Source organism: Pteronotus mesoamericanus, unplaced genomic scaffold (assembly GCF_021234165.1).
Source record: "Pteronotus mesoamericanus isolate MK-2021 breed Mesoamerican mustached bat unplaced genomic scaffold, CSHL_Meso_final contig_25, whole genome shotgun sequence".
Lineage (NCBI taxonomy): Eukaryota > Metazoa > Chordata > Mammalia > Chiroptera > Mormoopidae > Pteronotus > Pteronotus mesoamericanus.
The window spans coordinates 22672729-22690802 of record NW_026555105.1 but is presented as its reverse complement, the minus strand read 5'-3'; the positions used below and the strand labels follow the sequence as shown (position 1 = coordinate 22690802).

General features: G+C 47.6%; 2 protein-coding genes and 5 non-coding genes across 7 annotated transcripts; 1 reads left to right on the top strand and 6 right to left on the bottom strand.

Annotated features, from left to right (window-relative positions):
- The first annotated feature begins 401 nt into the window (after positions 1 to 401).
- On the top strand, positions 402 to 5185 carry IDH3B (isocitrate dehydrogenase (NAD(+)) 3 non-catalytic subunit beta). The gene is made up of 12 exons (XM_054573951.1): positions 402 to 465; positions 571 to 651; positions 788 to 886; positions 986 to 1106; positions 2789 to 2849; positions 2929 to 3061; positions 3160 to 3293; positions 3386 to 3488; positions 3577 to 3723; positions 3916 to 4010; positions 4126 to 4186; positions 4886 to 5185. Exons 1-12 carry the CDS (start codon positions 430 to 432, stop codon positions 4970 to 4972), a joined length of 1158 nt encoding a protein of 385 aa, XP_054429926.1. The 5' UTR covers positions 402 to 429; the 3' UTR covers positions 4973 to 5185.
- A 107-nt stretch (positions 5186 to 5292) lies between these two features.
- NOP56 (NOP56 ribonucleoprotein) lies at positions 5293 to 10476 on the bottom strand. Its single transcript, XM_054573950.1, has 12 exons — positions 10423 to 10476; positions 10179 to 10268; positions 9723 to 9837; positions 8986 to 9147; positions 8609 to 8807; positions 8052 to 8239; positions 7821 to 7972; positions 7535 to 7635; positions 7027 to 7175; positions 6691 to 6812; positions 6368 to 6502; positions 5293 to 5751 (listed from the first exon to the last, which is right to left on the bottom strand). The coding sequence occupies exons 1-12, from the start codon at positions 10423 to 10425 to the stop codon at positions 5383 to 5385; spliced, it is 1785 nt and encodes a 594-aa protein (XP_054429925.1). The 5' UTR covers positions 10426 to 10476; the 3' UTR covers positions 5293 to 5382.
- LOC129071039 (small nucleolar RNA SNORD57) lies at positions 6573 to 6644 on the bottom strand. Its single transcript, XR_008529199.1, has one exon. It is a non-coding gene; the product is annotated as a small nucleolar RNA SNORD57 (small nucleolar RNA).
- LOC129071040 (small nucleolar RNA SNORD56) lies at positions 6901 to 6971 on the bottom strand. The gene has a single exon (XR_008529200.1). It is a non-coding gene; the product is annotated as a small nucleolar RNA SNORD56 (small nucleolar RNA).
- On the bottom strand, positions 7387 to 7472 carry LOC129070998 (small nucleolar RNA SNORD86). The gene has a single exon (XR_008529168.1). It is a non-coding gene; the product is annotated as a small nucleolar RNA SNORD86 (small nucleolar RNA).
- Positions 8363 to 8494, bottom strand: LOC129070989 (small nucleolar RNA SNORA51). Its single transcript, XR_008529160.1, has one exon. It is a non-coding gene; the product is annotated as a small nucleolar RNA SNORA51 (small nucleolar RNA).
- LOC129070999 (small nucleolar RNA SNORD110) lies at positions 9297 to 9364 on the bottom strand. Its single transcript, XR_008529169.1, has one exon. It is a non-coding gene; the product is annotated as a small nucleolar RNA SNORD110 (small nucleolar RNA).
- Positions 10477 to 18074: the final 7598 nt, after the last annotated feature.

The window sequence follows — 18074 nt, the reverse complement described above, 5'->3', positions numbered from 1 at the left end:
TATTGGTTCTGGGAGTTACATGGAGCACGAACAATGGCATTTACAGTTTCAGGCATCAAATGGAGAATACCTTGAAGGTGACTGAAGTTTCAACATGTAAGAATACACGATTTTTAATAAATAAACTCCAGTTTCTGCAAGGAGGGGGTCCCTCCTTGTAAAATCTCATATTCTTCTTTAATGTTATTTTCACGTTCCAACATAAATTAAATATGGTGACTGAAAATAAAGCAATAAAGTGGTTGTGTGTCAGCCTCCATAGGAAGGGGTTAGTACAAGAGGATAAGAGAGAGGGGTGAGGAGGAATGGGCAGGGGTGTTCGGTGGAGCAGGAGCGAACGATTCACGATCTTAGGACAGACCGGAAGTCACGGTGCCAGGGCCGCGCAGGCTTCCGGCGTCACTTCCCTCGCGACCTACCGCGAAGAACATGGCGGCTCTCAGCTGTGCCCGCTGGCTGACCCGAGTGAGGCTCGGGAGCAGGCCGGTGGGCTGGGAATCGGCGGGGTTTTACCTTAGCCACTGCAGAACTCCAGACCCTACCTCACACGTTTGTATGTCTCTGCCGCAGGCTCTGGTCGCCGCCCCGAACCCCGGGTCATGGAGGGGCCTGTGTACCTCTGCCGTGGCGCACGCCACCTCGCGGAGCCAGGTAAGAGCAAGACCTGCAGGGGTCTCGCCCATCCCCCCACTGCTTCCTCCCCAACCTCTATCTCCACCTCCCTGCATCCCCCCGCCCCGGACCCCTGCTCCTACTCCAGCTCTAGCTCTGATGGCCCCCGTCGCAGGCCGAGGACGTGAGGGTGGAGGGCGCCTTTCCCGTGACCATGGTGCCAGGAGACGGCGTGGGGCCTGAACTGATGCATGCTGTCAAGGAGGTGTTCAAGGCGAGTGGCCTGGGGGAATCAGCCGGCAGGGGCCATGAGGTGGGCTGGAAAGAACTTACTCGATCATGACCCTGCAATTTTTGGGACCTGTCTCTGAAGGCTGCTTGTGTCCCAGTGGAGTTCCAGGAGCATTATCTGAGCGAGGTGCAGAATATGGCTTCTGAGGAGAAGCTGGAGCAAGTTCTGAGTTCCATGAAGGAGAACAAGGTGGCCCTCATTGGTATGTGTGCCCCTTTGCCCGCATGCCATTTAAAATCAAATGAACAAATTGTTCATTAAGCTGCTTCCCTGCGTGCGTACTAATACATTAATTCTCCTGAGCACCTACCAGGTTCCTGGCCATTTGTTCCTTTCAGTTGGAAACACAGGAGTTGAGGGATCATGTGTGCTGTTTATGCAGGAGGGCTCCAAGAACTGGGAGTTTCTCATGAATATACACCTTGGGTTGTCAAGTTTTGATACTTGTGTTTCTAGAATGCCATTTCTAGCCTCCTCTTTTCTGTTTTCCCTACTTGACTCGCCTCATTAGATTTTTTTGGTTTCCAGTTCTGCCCCTGCAGTCCATCTTCTACATCTGTTCCCTTGGAAAGACCATCATGACTTTGCCATGCCCAGTCTTAGCATAGGAAAGTAAGTTCTTTATACAGTGACACTCAGCTTTTCTGCCTTCATTTCCACAACGCTTGTTCGGTGCTTTGGTCACACTAGGCTGTGTTAGTTTCCAAACACAGGTACTATCTTGAATTATGCTCTTTCTTCTGCCCAGAATATTCTAATAATGTCCCTCAGAATCCTCCTCACTCACTGTCTTAGTTTCTTAGTGGTGTCATAACCAATTACCACACAACTGGCGGCTTAAAATAACAGAAATAGTTATAAATAACTTTCATAGTTCTGGAGGCCAGAATTCCAAAATTAAGGTCTTGGCAAGGTTCTCTCTGAAGGCTTAGGGGAGAGACCTTCCTTGGCTCTTCCAGATCCTGGTGGCGCCTGGCGACTCCAAGCATTCTTCGGCTTGCACATGCATCACGCCATTCTCTGCCCCTGTCTTCATCTGGCTTTCTCCTCTCTGTGCCTGTGTATCTCTTTGTCCTGCTTGTATAAGGGCCTGTCACTGGATTTTGGGCCCACCCTAATCAAGGTTGATTTCATCTCAAGATCCTTAATTATGTCTGCAAACACTGTTTTCCTAAATAAGGTCACATTTACAGGTTCTGGGGGTTGAGTCATGGACATACCATTTTGGGGGTCACTATTCAATCTATTAGACTCACTTAACCTGAGATCTGGCTAAGTGCCAGCTGTTGCTGTGACATTTCCTGATACTGCCAGAGGGAATTTTTCTGTGTTTCTATGTCTGTCATTAATACCTCTCCCATTTTTTTTTTTAAAATCATGTCCTTTATAGTGTCTGTCTTCCTCATTGCATTGTTTTCCCCTTGGGGACAGGAGTTGTGTATTGTGTTTTTGGTTGATACCTCTAGTACTTTACATATAGTGGATATTCAATAATTGTTGGTTGGAAAAAAAATCTCAAATAGGTAGACACAGAAACATCAAGAAGAGGTCAAAGATCCCCTAGCATTGTATCTCAACATATTAAACTCAGGCTTTTTGATAACAACAACAACAAAAAATCTGTCCTCCTTTTAGGTCATTTTGAGGTTTCAGCATAAATATGGTGACTAAAAATAAAACAGTAGACAAAATGTGTGTGGTTTATTATTCTGCATTATTCTCCTTTGCCCCTTGCCTCTAGAGGAGTTTAAGGGTCGCTGATGGGGAGTGGGATATGGGAGTCGGGGTTGCAGTATGTCACTGAAGGGATTGGATGTTGATCTGGGTTCCCGTGGGCTTGGCTTGTGCCCGACATTTCCTGCTCCTGCAACTTTGTTTATGCAGGAAAAATCCACACCCCGATGGAGTATAAGGGGGAACTAGCGTCCTACGATATGCGACTGAGGTAGGTGGGGGGGACTGTGGGTCAGGGTGGGTCCTGGGGGCACCAGGCACAGTTGCTCATGGCTCTACCCCACTCCCAGGCGTAAGTTGGACTTGTTTGCCAACGTAGTCCATGTGAAGTCACTTCCTGGGTACGTGACTCGACACAACAATCTAGATCTCGTGATCATTCGAGAGCAGACAGAAGGGGAGTACAGCTCTCTGGAACATGAGGTGATGCCCTAGAAATTGGGGAGGGCAGGGGTGAAGGTGGGAAAGAGGCATAGTTCCTCCTCCTTTCCAGTGTCTCTCAACTGTTTATCCTCACCCAGAGTGCGAGGGGTGTGATTGAGTGCTTGAAGATCGTCACTCGAACCAAATCTCAGCGCATTGCAAAGTTCGCCTTTGACTACGCCACTAAGAAGGGGCGGAACAAGGTCACCGCTGTCCACAAGGCCAACATCATGTGAGGGACATGGCTCTGCATGGGGTAGGTTCCTGTGAAGATAATCCCCTGTACTGTCTTTGCTGAACGTGTTTCCTTTGGCCCATGGACAGGAAACTTGGGGATGGCTTGTTCCTGCAGTGCTGTGAGGAAGTTGCTGAACTGTACCCCAAAATCAAGTTTGAGACAATGATCATAGACAACTGCTGCATGCAGGTAAGGCCCTCCCCGCGCCTGCACTCTCAGTGCTGAGGGTGGGCAGTGGGATTTACTTCTCTCCTCCATGCCCACATCTCCCCGCCAGCTGGTGCAGAACCCTTACCAGTTTGATGTGCTGGTGATGCCCAACCTTTATGGGAATATTATTGACAATCTGGCTGCTGGCCTGGTTGGGGGCGCTGGTGTGGTACCTGGTGAGAGCTACAGTGCAGAGTATGCGGTTTTTGAGATGGTGAGTGAGGTCACCTCCTTTTGGAGCCCTCTGTGTGCCCTTTCCTGACCCCAGGTCCCCCCGATAGCCGTCCCCCCCCCCTTCCTCTTCGCAAGTGTTCCTAGCCTGACCTCTCTCTTCCCTGATGCCCTTCCCTGATCGTAGTTTCTGCCCGTCTGCTCTCAGTGACTCTGGCCTGCCATTTCTCCACAGGGTGCCCGGCACCCATTTGCCCAGGCGGTGGGCAGGAACATAGCCAACCCCACAGCCATGCTGCTCTCAGCTTCCAACATGCTGCGCCACCTGAAGTAGGTTGTGGTGGCCTGGGGGCGGGGGCTGGGTGTTGTGAGGGGAGCACGGGGGCGGGGGGAGTTGGGGCCAACGAAGAGGGGAATCTTAGTTTCTTTCTGCCCACACTGACAGTCTAGAATATCACTCCAACATGATTGCGGAAGCAGTGAAGAAGGTGATCAAAGTTGGCAAGGTGAGTTTAGAAAGGCTGTAGAGCTCAAGGCCTCAGCACTGCGCTCTGGGGAACCTGAATTGGGGTCTCCTTTCCCTCTAGGTTCCCAGAACATTTGCGCTCTGATCTTGCCCGTCCCTCTCAGGGCTGCTCTTCACCTCCCTTCTCTTCGCTGTTTCATCCTCTTGATCTCCTTTGCATTTGAGTTCCCATCTGCCATTTCCTCTTTCCTGCTCCATCCATTGGCTCTTTTATGGGGCATCTTAATGCTCAACTTGCAACTGTGTCTCTGCGGGGAGAGCATGGGGGATGGAGAAGCAGAGGGAGAGGCAGGATGAGGCAGGGGTGTTGGCCTCCTTCTCCACCCTGGAAGCCTCATTTGCATTCTACTGCCATCTCTTTCCTCCCACTTGTTCTGTCTCATTTCCTCAAGGCATCTTCATCCTGTCTCCAGCCTGCATTTCCCATCTTACTTCCTGCTGGGCTTTCCATTCATTCTGTCCAGGCTGCAGCATAGCTTTAATAGTGGCTCTGACCCTCAGAAGACCTGAGTGTAAGAGTCCATGTTCTTTCAAACCCGGCCACCTCCTTGTATCTCGGTTGCATGTCTTCTTTCTGGCCTCATCCCTCCTTGGGCTCCCATTTCCATCACACCGCCCTACCCTGCTTCATGGGTTCTCTTCTCTTCTTCCCCACGGCTGTTGCCTGTGGTGGATGTAGGTGCGGACACGAGACATGGGCGGCTACAGCACCACAACGGACTTCATCAAGTCTGTCATCGGCCACCTGCACCCATATGGGGCCTAGAGCCCTTTATTCCCTCCAACCTCATGAGGACCCTACTACCTACACCTCCCTTCAGTACAGTGGACCAGAGAAGAGCCCTTAAACCTATAGACCATTATCACCTTCTGGGCAGAGCTTAGGTTGTCCTGGGGCTGGCTTCCTTAGGGAACTGTCTATTGGGGGTGGGGAGGGTTAGGGATGGGCCCAGGCCACAGGGGTGATGACAGTTCTCCCCCACAGGTTCGAACTCCTGACATGGGTGGCTATGCCACCTGCCGAGACTTCACTGAGGCTGTCATTGATGCCCTGCCCTACCCACAGCCACAGAAAGGTGTCCAATAAAACATGTACATCAAATCTTGTGAATGTTTTTATTGGGATACAAGGGATGGGTCACTGGGTGGTTATACCCCACCAGGGTACTGTCCATTCTAATCTTCCTGGGAAAGCTTTTGGAGCTTTTTCTTTTTCTTGGAGCTGCTGCTCTTGCTACCAACAGCTTCTTCAGGTCCACTGCTGAGTGGCTCTTCTTTGGAAAATTTCCTCTTTTTCTTGGGGACACTCCTGTTTACTGCCTCTTCAAGGTCACTAACTGGTTCCTCTTTGGAGAAAGATTTCTTCCTTTTGGGGAGATTCCCACTGCCAGTTGTCTCAAGATCACTACTAACCAGCTCCTCCTTGGAAAAAGATTTCTTTTTCTTGGGTTTGGATAAAGAGACAGGTGGATCTTCCATTCCATTCTCCTGAGGAGCCTCCTGGAGTTTTTGCTTTTTCTTCTTTTTGGGTTTTTCACTTGTCTCCTAGAGGGGAATGGGTAGGAAACAGTGTTGTCACCTGCTATATGAACACCCGCCCCCCACAACCGCCCCATTGGGAGTCCAGCAATAAAGTAGGGTGGAAAGACTGGTGGAAATGCTGTGAAATTGCCCAGTGTTTCTGGGATAGTTTGTAATTGTTAAGTAAGTGGATACCCCGCCATGCTGGTCACAATAGAGCCACCACTTGAGTTCCAGAGGGTGCTCTGAAACACTAGTTGACAAACGAGCCCCTATAAAAACCCGAGAGGGAGGATTTAAACATGTTGGCAACCTCCTTGCCCCCATCCCCACTATGAAATGCTACCACTTCTAGACACAAGCCGAGAACAGCAGGAATTCACCCAATCCCCCATTGAGGACTCCTGGGAGGCAGCCGAGGACAGAACACACTTGCCCAGGGAACCAGTGTATGCTACAACCAGCTCTTTGGGCTCTTGAAGAAGCTCTCTCAGCACCTATCTCCTTCCTATAGAATCAGGAGGCAGTTTGAGATGTTCCAGATCCTTGTTTCAGAGCAAAGGCCCGGTCACATCCTTTGTCCTGCTATAGAAAATCCTACAACTCAAGATCTTCACTTTGGGCCAAGCTGCCTACTGACCTCACACTCCTCTGGTGTACTGCTGTTTTCTGAAGACGCGAGGGCAATTGCAGCCAGCCGTTTCTTTTCCTTCTTCAAGCGTTTTCTCTCCTGTTTCTCCAGCTTCCTAGTAATCTCAGCAGCCGCTTCCTCTGCCTGGCCAAAGAAAAGTGCTGAAAAGGCATCGAAGACCCCTGGCCTACCAGGTCTGTCTGTAGGCTTTATTGGATCAGGCTCATTAAATCAGTTTTTTGGCCTCCATTCTACAAGGTCAGGCTAAGACAGTTCATCACCTCCAACAGTCAGCTATGGTCTTCCCCTACCCAGTAAAGCCCAAAACTGACCTGAACCATTGCTTCCTTCATGACCTCCAGATTCTTTCGTGGAATATTTCCATTCTCATAGAAGGACAGCCGCTCCTCCACCTGTTCTCGAAGCTTCTCCCCAAATACACTTGTGGGTACCTCTAGATGTATGTGTGTGGGTAAACAAAGCCTGTCAGCTCCTAAAGGGACAAATTACTCCCCACCCGAGTGTTTCCTCTACCCTCAGCTTCACTCAGACCCAAAGTATCAACACTCACTAGGTGAACTGCTGTTGACGAAAAATGTTACCATCATTGTAGAAGCTGCTAAGGTATTCAGCCCCCCACTCCCAACTGTCAACTCCCCTAGCCATACCAGAGAAGCAATCAATTCGTGAGGCTATACTGCATTTGTTTGCCAGGTAACGGGAGATGCGGCCTTTGTTCTTGGCAGCTGCTCGGCCAATGAAAGTGGAGTGGAAAATAAGTCCATATTTTGGTGTGTTACCCCTTGTCTTCAAGGCTCTGGGAGAAGAATATTTAGTGGAAAGTTTAAGATCAGAAATTTCAACCCTGTTAACCCAGGCAGGTCCTCCCCTCCCCCCAGGCTCTGGGTTGAGCCTCAGGCTGGGCTGGGTCTCTATGCCACTTCATGCCAACCCACAGCTCCCAGAAGCAGAGGGAAGGCATCTAATGTCGCTGACCTGGAAACTTGGTCCCTTTGCTGGGCCCTGGGAATCACTCAGACACCAGGACTGGCCATCACCCCCACAGCAGAGGCCTGTGTAGGTCAGGATGCCCTGGTCAGCCATCACTGTGATCCCCGAACAAGCAGTGGGCACCAGAAGTGGTACCTGAGTGCGGGCAGGTGCCCTCACTGGTACCTGAACAGGGCCTTTTCAGCCCCAAGGATCTGCACTGTGGATGCTGGATACTTGGCCAGGTTGGTGAGACTGCCAGCATGAGCAATGAGACGTGCACCTACCTAGAGAATGATTCAAGGAATTAGTCACAGAAACTTGATTCTCCAACCTACCAACTGTATAACCCTGCTTCACCTCTCCCCATCAAGTGCATGTGGGGAAAACATAGTGGGTCAGGAACTACAGCAGTACGGAAATACACGGTAACATTCCTATTCTCCCCTTTTTTGTATTTCCCATGACGCACCGCTTCCCCTATTAGGGCTGATAGGCTGGGGGCTACTTGGCTCATCTTGGACCGCAGGTAAGTGTGCAGGCTCTGACGGTACTCTGACAAAGACACCACACGACTGGAGAAGCTCTCGATGTTTATCAAATCGATGGCTGATATGTCCATGCCTGAAGGACACAGAATATGAATATGGGAGCCAGATACTCGGTCTGTTACCTTGTATTGACTGCCAGGCTCTGTACTGACCCATGGAGGACCGCGAGGCGTCCAGAATAGCCTTAGCCTTGGCCCCATCCATTGTCAACTCCTCCAGCTTCTCCAACTTTTCTTCATTCAGCTCCTTTCGGTTTCCAATGAACTGAGCAAGACGGCAGTATGTAGCATTGTCATTGATGATCTTCACCAGCTCAGGAAAGTGATACCCATACCACTCCCTGCAAAGAGCCACAATGACTCCCTGGCCCAGCTGCCATGTCTCAAAATTACAGCCTCAGCCCTCTCCATATCTACTCTGCCTGGAGAAGTGAAAACAAGCCAGATCCCACACCTCCTCAACTCCATGTCCCCCCATTCACAATACAGACCAGGCAAAGGGCCTGGGCTGAGGTGTATATGGGGTGGGTTTACTCTGCCTCCTCTTTCTGTACAGTCAGTGTAAGAACACAGCCTGTGGTAAGCACTGGGAGGCCCAATCCCACCTCCCCATTGTTCTACCCACAGGAGCCAGTCCTCATCTCAAGATTCAAAAGCAGCCAAACCACAGGCCATAGACCCCATTCTCAAGGGTTGCCCCTGCACTTTACCTGACACGCATGGAGAAAGTATTGATGTCCTTATCCAGCTGGTCCAGGAGGCTAATGGACTGTATAATCATATTGTCCACCCGGTTCACGTTAAACTTAACTTTGGCACGAGAATAACTGTGTCCCAGCCCCAGCTGGGCTTTACAAGCAGACAGATCGGTCAGGCCCTTTACCAAGTTGTGGAAGTGCAGACGAACTCCTGGAGGAGGTTAAGACTATGAGCAAGGAAAGGCTCTGAACTAGCTCCTGCACCCATGGTACCAAACAAACAGGACAGCTCCCCAGCAGCAACCTTATTTAAGCACCCTAATTTTCCAGAACCCCACTTAAAGATGCCAAAACTGGCACGAATGTCAGTTAACAGATGGTGATCTCACCTCGAAGAATCTCAGCTATCACGCCTCCAGTCTGGCAATTGTACCCTAACTCCTCTTGTATAGCAGCACCAATCTTGGGGTCCCCAACCCCCAGGAGTACTTTCTTCTTTTTGGATGGCAGGTGAGTCTCCAAGAACAGGCGGAGGTCCTCATGAACAACACCTCAGAGCAGAAAACAGAGCTCCCACTAACATACTGAACAATGCTCACATCATAAAAGGGATCCTGTCCCTTCAAGTGATTATTTGACTGACCAATTGGTCCAACAGAGCATGCTGGTACGGCATGCCGAGACCCCTCCCCTTCAGGCTTTGCTCAGAGACATGGAGACATCAGTGACTGCACTCAGGGGATTGACAGATTCAAGTCATCACTGCAAAGCCTGTATTAACCCTGGGAGAAACAGCACCCCGATCCAGTACTACAAGTGTGAAACACACAATTGAAAGTTTAAAGCATTAACTGGAGCACTATGAAAATACTTAGCACCCGATTTGCCTTCTGGGACCAAACTTTTTTCTGGGTTTTTATGGATCAGTATTGCTCTTTCCAATCAATTGAACCAAGTAGCAGAGTACATATGATTGGGTTCAGCACTGAACCAGTTCCTCCTGTCAGTTTCCATTGATTTGCAGATCATTTACTACTAGTGCCCACAAGATAAGGCTGCATGCTAGACTCTATGCTTTAAATATAACGGCTTGTCTTCCTGAAATACGTGGAGGTGGCCTACTCACCTTCAGACACAGAGTTGGCATTTTCCAAGGCAACCTGGGACGAGGCAAAGGGACAAAAGGCCACGAGACGAACAATGTTGTGGAACTTGCCCAGATTGAGGACGCACTCCTCCACCTGGGGGGCAGAAAAAGAGTAAGTGTCTTTCTTCCCTTGCTCTTTCCTCTAGGACGCAATAAAGCAGTGGTTCTCAGTCTTGGGCGTACAGAAAAACCAACCGAACGCTAAGAATGAACCTATTACGGTCCCTAAATCCCGGTTCTGATTCGCCGGTATGCGGTGGAGAACAGAGGACTTCTAAATGATTCTAACGCGATTCTAATCACAAATGAAAGGAACCCCCCCTGCTCTGGAGCTTCTGGGCCCAGCGCACGCCCCAACGCGAGCGGCCGGCCACGTGGGAGCGCGCGATGCATGCCGGGGCCGGTGCAGCCCGGGAGACCACCACTTCCACTCACCTGCGGCAGCAGCAGGCTTATTTCTTCCACCTCCTTCAGCGCCAGCAGCGCGTAGCCGACCGCGTGCTCGAACAGCACGTGCAGCAGCACCTAGAAAGGAGACCAGGGCACCAGCGTCAGGGCCGTCCCCGCTTTTGCCCGGCCCCCCTACCGGGGCGGGCCCGCGCTCCGCCCAGGGCCGCGGCCCGAGCCTGGGCCCACGCCGCGGCCTTGGCCTCTCTCGCTCCCCACAACCATTCCTCACCATGGCGCCCGCTCCTGGCCCAGCTCGCAATGCGGCTAGCGGGTTCTGGCGCGCGGAACAAGACCCCGGAGGCAACGCCCTCCGCGCTGCGGAACCAATCAGAGGCCGGGGACGATACCTTTCCGGGCCTCCGGAAGGGTCTGTAACTTGGTATCGCCCAGTGGAGGGGGTGGTGCGAGTGCGAGCCGGCCGACTTTTTCCGGTCTTTGCTGCTGCGCGGGCAGATGTGGTTCCCGGGGACGTGGGAGCCGGGGCCGATCCCTGCTGTCAGCAGGACGATTTGGAAAAACGCGATTCTGAGTAATAGCCCCGGTCCCCCTGTTCACATCATATAAGTTACGGGCCACAGAGCTAGGTGAAAACCGGCCAGGAGGCTCTGCGCGGGCTGAGATGACCATTCCCAGCCACAAAATTGTTGCCGAGTCCGCTTTCGGCAGCGCCCTTGACTTAGGGCCCCTGCGCCCTACCCCCGCCCCCAGCACCGCTTTGTCCCCTCCTCCCACTAGACCCTACCTTCTTGGGAGACCGGAGGGCCTCTAGCCCTTTCCTCCTCGCTGGGACGGAAGCGTGGACATGCTGGCGCAGACCTTGAGGAAACGTCACTCCTGGTGGATGGTTTTGTGCTTTTAAATTGTATTTTATGCATTTCATTTCTTAAAATGAGGGTGGCAGGCGATAAAGTAGAAAAGAAAGACGATCCCACCTTTTCCTAGGTAGGGTTCTCATTCCCCTTGAGTTCAGTTTGAGGGAACACGTGTTGCTTGCCTTGTTGAAGAGCCCTTAAATCTTAACACCCCGTTTGCTCCAAGTGAATTGGAACTACTGCCATGTGCACGAGGGTGGCTTTTGGACACTCGGGCGACTTTTGAAATTACCTGTGCTTTAATAATTGATACTAAAACTTGGTTATCCTAAAGTAGTATGTATGCTGGTAAGTTTTTAAAAATTATTTTAAGGTTTTTAAAAAATAACAAATTTAATATATTTTATTTCCTTAAGCAATTCACTTGACAAAATCCAACTACTGAGCTCACTCTTAAAGCCTATTATATTAAAAGTATGGTTGGTAAATCTTAAAATTTCATAATCTTAATACTGCTTGCAAACGTTAGGTTTTGCTACATATCCACTTACAGGTATGAGTCTAAATCAGTTACTCCATTTCAAATTTTGAAATAGAACTGCAAAATTAATCTATACACATTGCGTACCACATAGAAATCTCTAAGACATACGCCAGGGTCGAATGACCAAAATACAGTATAACTGCAATGCTTTATGGGTTCGTGCAATTATATAGTTTTTTGTAGATTGACCTGCACGGTTTCCACCGATGAGATCGCTTCATTCGATGTGGACAAGACAGTGTGTTGACATCTAAAGTCCATAACAGATGGTGCGTGAAAAACGAGAAAACTCGTGAGGGGTACGAAATGTGTTAAATTCTCTTAAATGTTAAAAATACCAGATTAAATAGATGGTTTCAAAATGTAATGGAGAATATTAATGCTATGACTTTGATTTACCTCATTACGTTTATACTTAATTATAAATATACCTAGGGTTACAGGTCCTTATCTGCTAAGGTAGGGAATTTCAAAGAAATCAAAATCTATTACGGGATTGCAGAATTAATTTAGAAATAATATGAAAAGGAATATGAAATAATAGCACATCACAGAGAGTAAGGGGTATTCATTTGTAAAACTTGTCTCAGCTAACCATGGTATTCATATATGTGTAAATATACATAATATATACACATAGAAATACATATATACATACAAATATATATGTATATACATTTGTTTATTTCTGTGCATTAAATACAAAAAACCTGAGATTTACTGAGCTAAAAGCTAGCCACAGTCATATTTTAAATAGATAAATCTGCACCTGAGTCTGAAAGCATGCGAACCAGGAGCACCGATGTCCAAAGGAAGGAGAAGATGGATGTCTCAGCTCAAGCAGAAATAGAACTGCAGTCATACCTCCATACTCATTAGCTTCAGAGCTTGTCAAACCCTGTACTCATCACATTTTGACAGGAAAAAATTTCAGCTCTCAGCGCTTGCTCAGGACTCATTGCATTTGCTAGAACTTGTATGAGTCATGAGGCAAGAGAAAATGCTTCATTGTTCGGTACCCATTGGTTTGGGCACACGTCACAAGTTGCGGAGCGATTAATGAGGACGAGTACCGATGTGCCACTGTAATTTGCCCTTCCTTCACCTTGTGTTCTGTTCTGGCACTGGAAGAATTGCATGGTTGCCATCCACATTTGGGAGAGCCAGTTCACCAGTTCAGTGCCTACACATGCCAGGTATCTTTCAAGATGCAGGATACAGTAGTAAGCAAAGCAAGTCAGTGCCATCATGGAGTTTACATTCTACAGGGAGATAAAAAATCAAGTAAATATGTTGATAAGTGTTAAGGAATGTTGCATTGTTTTATAGAGGCCCTCAGTGAAGAGGTAACATTTGGGCAGGCATCTTAAGTAACCGAGTAAGCAATGCAGAGATCTGGGAGAAAAATAAAAACATAACTCTTGACCTTTGACTTCAGAGACTTCATATGGGAGAATGCATATAACCGAGTGCTGAAATGCAGTAGTATGGGAGACTCACCAGAAGGCTATCTGGCGGGCCAGTGCTCCTCAGGAAGGGGTCTTAAGTATTTATATATTTACCTGTCTATTGATTTTTAGAGAGAGGAAGGGAGACGCTTATTCTCCATTAAACAGTATTTGATTGCAGATTAATTTGGAGGTGACATGTAAGACAGATTTCCCAAAGTTCCAGCTGAGAAAATGCCTTTCATGGGCAGTCAGTCTGAGGGGAACCTGTGGGCTTCCCAGGCACAGTCCAGACTCAAGCTTTAAAGCCATGTGGCATCTGGGGCCTTCTCTTTCTCTGGGTAGATTGGACTGTTCACCCATTGGGAAGGACTATACACTGTAACATCTATAACTCTTTTATTTAGTCCAGTCTGTGGTTCACTGTGTCATTTTGGTGTAAATTAACCCGGAGTTTTTACCTTGAGCAATGCTAATGAGGACCTCTGGAAATGGAATGTGCTAGTTTTGTGCCACATAAGGACTGACCTCATACATGAGGGTAGTATACCAGATAGCCTAGGTGTGTAGTAGGCTGTACCTTCTAGGTTTGTGTTAAGGATGCTGTATGATGTTCGCACAATGAAAATACTGCGTAATGATGCATTTCTCAGAACTATCTCCGAGGTTAAACTGAGCATGACTTTAAATTCCAGAGACTAGGAGAGCTCGAGGAAAGGAAATTGCATGAAACAACCATAAGATGGCGGCACTTACACTCATTTCTCAAATGAGAAACCCTGTCGATGTTCAAAGGCTTCTAGCAATTCCTCAGCTCTTTTCTCAAATGTGGAAAGAAACCCTGCAAAAGTCTTTGGTACTGAGTTACCCATATATGCCACATTTCTTTCCATAGACACAGAAGAATGGAAAGTGTCCCTCATCTTTTTGGGTGCAGCTTCTGAGTCCCAGAGTTGATTAGAATTACAGGGTAAAAGTTTTGTTCAGTTGATGGTGTTTGTGTTCATAACCTAAGCCTGAGAATATTTTATCTCATCCATACCTGTGATAATATCTATTATTTACTGATCATTTAGATTAATGCTTTGCACTTAGTCTTTTATGTGTCAACTCGTTGAATCTTTGTAGCAGAATTTGGGCTTATATGGCCCAATTTCCAGACATGGTTTGGGGATGGAGACACCTGTATGCTCTATGAACCATATGTACCCCAACCATGGCTTGGGTCTTTACATGTTTCAAAGCAATACTTCTTTGAAGAATAAATTATCTGGCAATAGTGCTGCAGACAGCTATCTTCAATAGAAATCATCAGTGCTCAAAAACAAGCCCAGCTTACAAAATTGGATAGTACTCATGTACCTGGAGATTTTGACCTTGAAGATTGTATTTCCTAGGAACCAAAAGGGATAAAGAGCCCACTTGCCCTAGTCTTAGATTTTTAGAGGTATCGTTTGGGAACCATACATGGGACTTAAGATATTTATTTGATAATCTTTGTCTTGTATCTGGAGAGTTTAGTCCATTAGCATTTATTTTGATTCCTGATATATTTTATTTCTATTCTCTTACATGTTTTATATTTGGTGTGATTTTTTGTTATTGTTTCTTTTCCGCCTCCACTCTCTTTCTTGGAAGTACTATTAACCTAAGATCACTTAAAATTTTTCCAGTTGAGTTTTTTTGAACACACAGTTATGGGGCTTTAGAGTCCCTATGTGAGGGCTGCTTTGTGTATATAAATTCTCAAGTTCTCGAGGGACTTTTTCTCCTCCCCTTCTGCCAAGATCAAGGGAGAAATGTTCCTTTCTGCATGGCAGGTTTATTTGTTATTGTGCCTTACAGAGCATGAGGAACTTTGGTGCCCCAGCTTTGGGTGGGGTTCTGCAGAGCATATTGGAAGTGACTTTACTGAACTGAGGATCACCAGTGCAGTGGATGCTGTTGGTATCCTGCCCGGGTCCCCTTACTGGCTGGTGAATCACTCCCTGGTTTCTGTGAGTGTGCAAGTCAAGGGGAGATGATGTGTCCACCTTGATCTTCACCAATAATGTCATTCTGTGTGAAATGGAGCTCTTTAGGGACATTGTGCATGTCGATTATTAGAAATGAGAGGATCTGTCTGCAAAAATAGCTTCTGACAAATAAAATTCATTGTTTCACTTTCCCCCTGTAAGGAATACACAGATAGACTAGGCTATCAGTAAGACACGAGTTACAATTCTCTGGATAAATTGTAAGTGGACTTTCTAATTCAAATCCTTCTTAGGTGATTGGAGGAAAGAAAGAAAAAGAGAAGGAGGGGGAGGAGGGAGGAAAAGAGGAAGGGAGGGAGAGAAGGTGGTTTTCATGTCTGATGGCCCCTGGACCGGCTGAATAGTGAAGCATTAAGATGGAATGAGCTGTAGGTCAAACCCAAGAATGCAGAGATTATAACAATCTTTAGATTGTTCTGTAATAACATGTCCCAGCTGTAAAGCCACACCACATCAACACGCTTCCTCTCTTACCTGTGCGTTCTTCCTCTACCCATCTCCTTAGCTCACTGGAAGTTACCTGTTGCTTAAGGTCCTAGGAGTCACCATTAACTAATCCTCCAATGGATGTCTTTCAGAAAAAGCTTTAGAATTTACTTGATAAGAGTTCTTGTAACTATTTGAATTAGGAAACCTTTTAATATATGTCCAGATATTCTTTGATAACCACCCCCTTTCAAGAGACACAGCCTAATCTCCCCTTTGAGTGTAGGCTAGACTTAGTGTCTCAGTTCTTATGAGTAGAAAGTGGTAGAATTGATGGTGTAACTTCTGAGACTAGGTCATAGAGACTAGGTATTGTATTGTGGCTTTCCCTTGCTCTCACTCTCGGATTACTTGCTCTGGGAAAAACCAGCTGCTATGTTGTGAGGACATCCCAACAGCCCTATGGAGAGGTCCATGTGGGGATTAAAGTTTCCTGTTAATAGCCAGCAAGGAACCAAAGTCTTTCACCAACATCCATGTGTGTGCGCCATCTTGTGAACAGGCCTTCCAGCTCTAGTCAAGTCTTCCAATGGCTATAGCCCTGCCTGAGATCTTGATAGCAATATCCAGAGCCATAACTGCCCAGTGAAGCCACTCCCAAATTATTTTTTAAATTTTATTTTTTAATTACCATTGGCATTCATTATTATTTTATATTAGTCTCTGATGCACAGCATAGTGGTTAGACAGTTATATAATTTACAAAGTAATCCCCCCCAATAATTCAAGTACCCAACTGAAACCCTACATTATTATAATATTGACTATCACTCCCAAATTTTTGATCCATAGAAACTGTATGAGATAATAAATGTTTATTGTTTTAAGCTGTTAACTTACGGGAACTATTTGTTGTATAGCAATAGATAGCAAATATTCCCTCACGTCAGAATAGGATAACTTGTTTTGTTTATGGTGGGTGTTTAGGTATATTGATAGCCATCAGAAGCCTGATAGTGATCACTCAGAGGCTCATGACAGGCCTCTCTCGTTCCCTTCCGCAGGGCCTGACAATATCCCCAGACAGGATGACTTGAAGGCCAGGTGCCAGTGTGGCAGCCATCGTTGGGTCTTGCAGAGCTGATTGGTTGGGTTTGAGTCTGTGAATTCTTGTGTCAAGGTCTCAGGTAGGTTAGTTCAGTGCCAGGGTGTGACCAGAAGACGGCATATGATGCACCAACATTTTTGGATTTGGGGATTGGATCTCAGTTCCATGAAGATAAGGCATCAACCATATCTTACTTAGCCTTGCCTGGAGATGCACTGGGATGAAATAATTTGTAGTTTCTCCTGGTCATGTGTCCTCGTTCCCACTCCCTCCCAGGTTGTGAGTGAAGTTTTGGAGCTGGGTTGGGAAGGGGAAAGAATTAGGAGGGAAGTTGGAAATTATTTTAATTGCGTAGCTTATGAAATCTGTAAAATCTCCACCAGGACATAGCCTGACTTTCAGGGTGTGGGGGAGTCTCCTGAGACGCCCTGGGGACATGACTGGGTGATGGTGGCCGAAGGAAAGGACTCCTTTTAGGACACTCAGACGTGGAGGGAGGTGGTCCCTTGATCCTGAAGCCACATGCTCACCTGGGCCTGGGAGCATCAGGTAGAAGAAAGGAGAGAATTGCCTGCAAGAACCCTGGGCTGTCGAAAAGTCTTGGACTGTGATGGTGCTGAGCCTTTGCCCTTGCTGGCAAGGCCTTCTCAGCGGTTTGGCCTCCTGGCTCGTGCTGCCTGGGAGACACTGCATGGAACCGCTGTGACACTAGGTGAACGCAGAATCATCGGAGTCAAGGCTCTGCATTGCTCTCTTCACAAACCTCAAAGAAATCATCTCCGGCCTCTCTTACACAATACACAGGCTATCAAGTTCCTTTTAGAATTTGGTGCATGAGCCCTGGCTGGCATGGCTCAGTGGATTGAGTGCCAGCCTGAGAACCGAAGGGTCACTGGTTTGATTCCAGTCAGGGCTCATGCTTGCGTTGTGGGCCAGGTTCCCAGTTGCGGGTGTGGAAGAGGCAACCACACATTGATGTTTCTCTTCCTCTCTCCTCCCCTTCCCCTCTCTCTAAATATAAATAAATAAATAAAATCTTAAAAAAAAGAATTTGGTGCGTGAAAAATATTTTTCTGTCCTGAGCAACCTTCAGTCAGATAAGGACTGTGTTGCTCAGTCTTTGCCTTGCTGCTAGGAGGCTCCAGTGCATTTTCGGTGCTCAACGGCCTCCGCTCTCCTCAGACTGAGTTCTGGGTCATCGTCTTCTCACTCACCATGGCTGGACTTTGGTTCATTTACTTTTATTTTCATTGGCTTCTTGTGCCTTTTATTTTATCCATCTTACCTCCTTTGGATAGAGGTGATGGTCAGGAATATGGGCCCCTCTGCACCCTCCTCCCACTTGGTGGAACTGGTAGAAACCTGTGTCCCAACATGGGTGCCATGAAAGAGGTCTGTGATGGTGGCCACAGCTCTGCCCCCTCCTCCCAAAGTCTGGAGCCAAGGGAAACCACCATGAGTGCAAGGTCCGGAGTTGTCCAAACCAAGAGACTGAGAAGGACAGTTA

Bases quoted from the DNA above. Each gene is read 5' to 3' on its own strand.
- IDH3B (XM_054573951.1), top strand. From the start codon at position 430: ATGGCGGCTCTCAGCTGTGCCCGCTGGCTGACCCGA. The intron at 1,107-2,788 runs GTATGTGTGCCC...TTGTTTATGCAG, and splicing joins GAACAAGGTGGCCCTCATTG to GAAAAATCCACACCCCGATG. The intron at 3,489-3,576 runs GTAAGGCCCTCC...TCTCCCCGCCAG, and splicing joins TAGACAACTGCTGCATGCAG to CTGGTGCAGAACCCTTACCA.
- NOP56 (XM_054573950.1), bottom strand. The intron at 9,838-10,178 runs GTGAGTGGAAGT...TCTGCCCCCCAG, and splicing joins TAAGCCTGCTGCTGCCGCAG to GTGGAGGAGTGCGTCCTCAA. The intron at 8,808-8,985 runs GTGAGATCACCA...AACCTCCTCCAG, and splicing joins GATAGCTGAGATTCTTCGAG to GAGTTCGTCTGCACTTCCAC.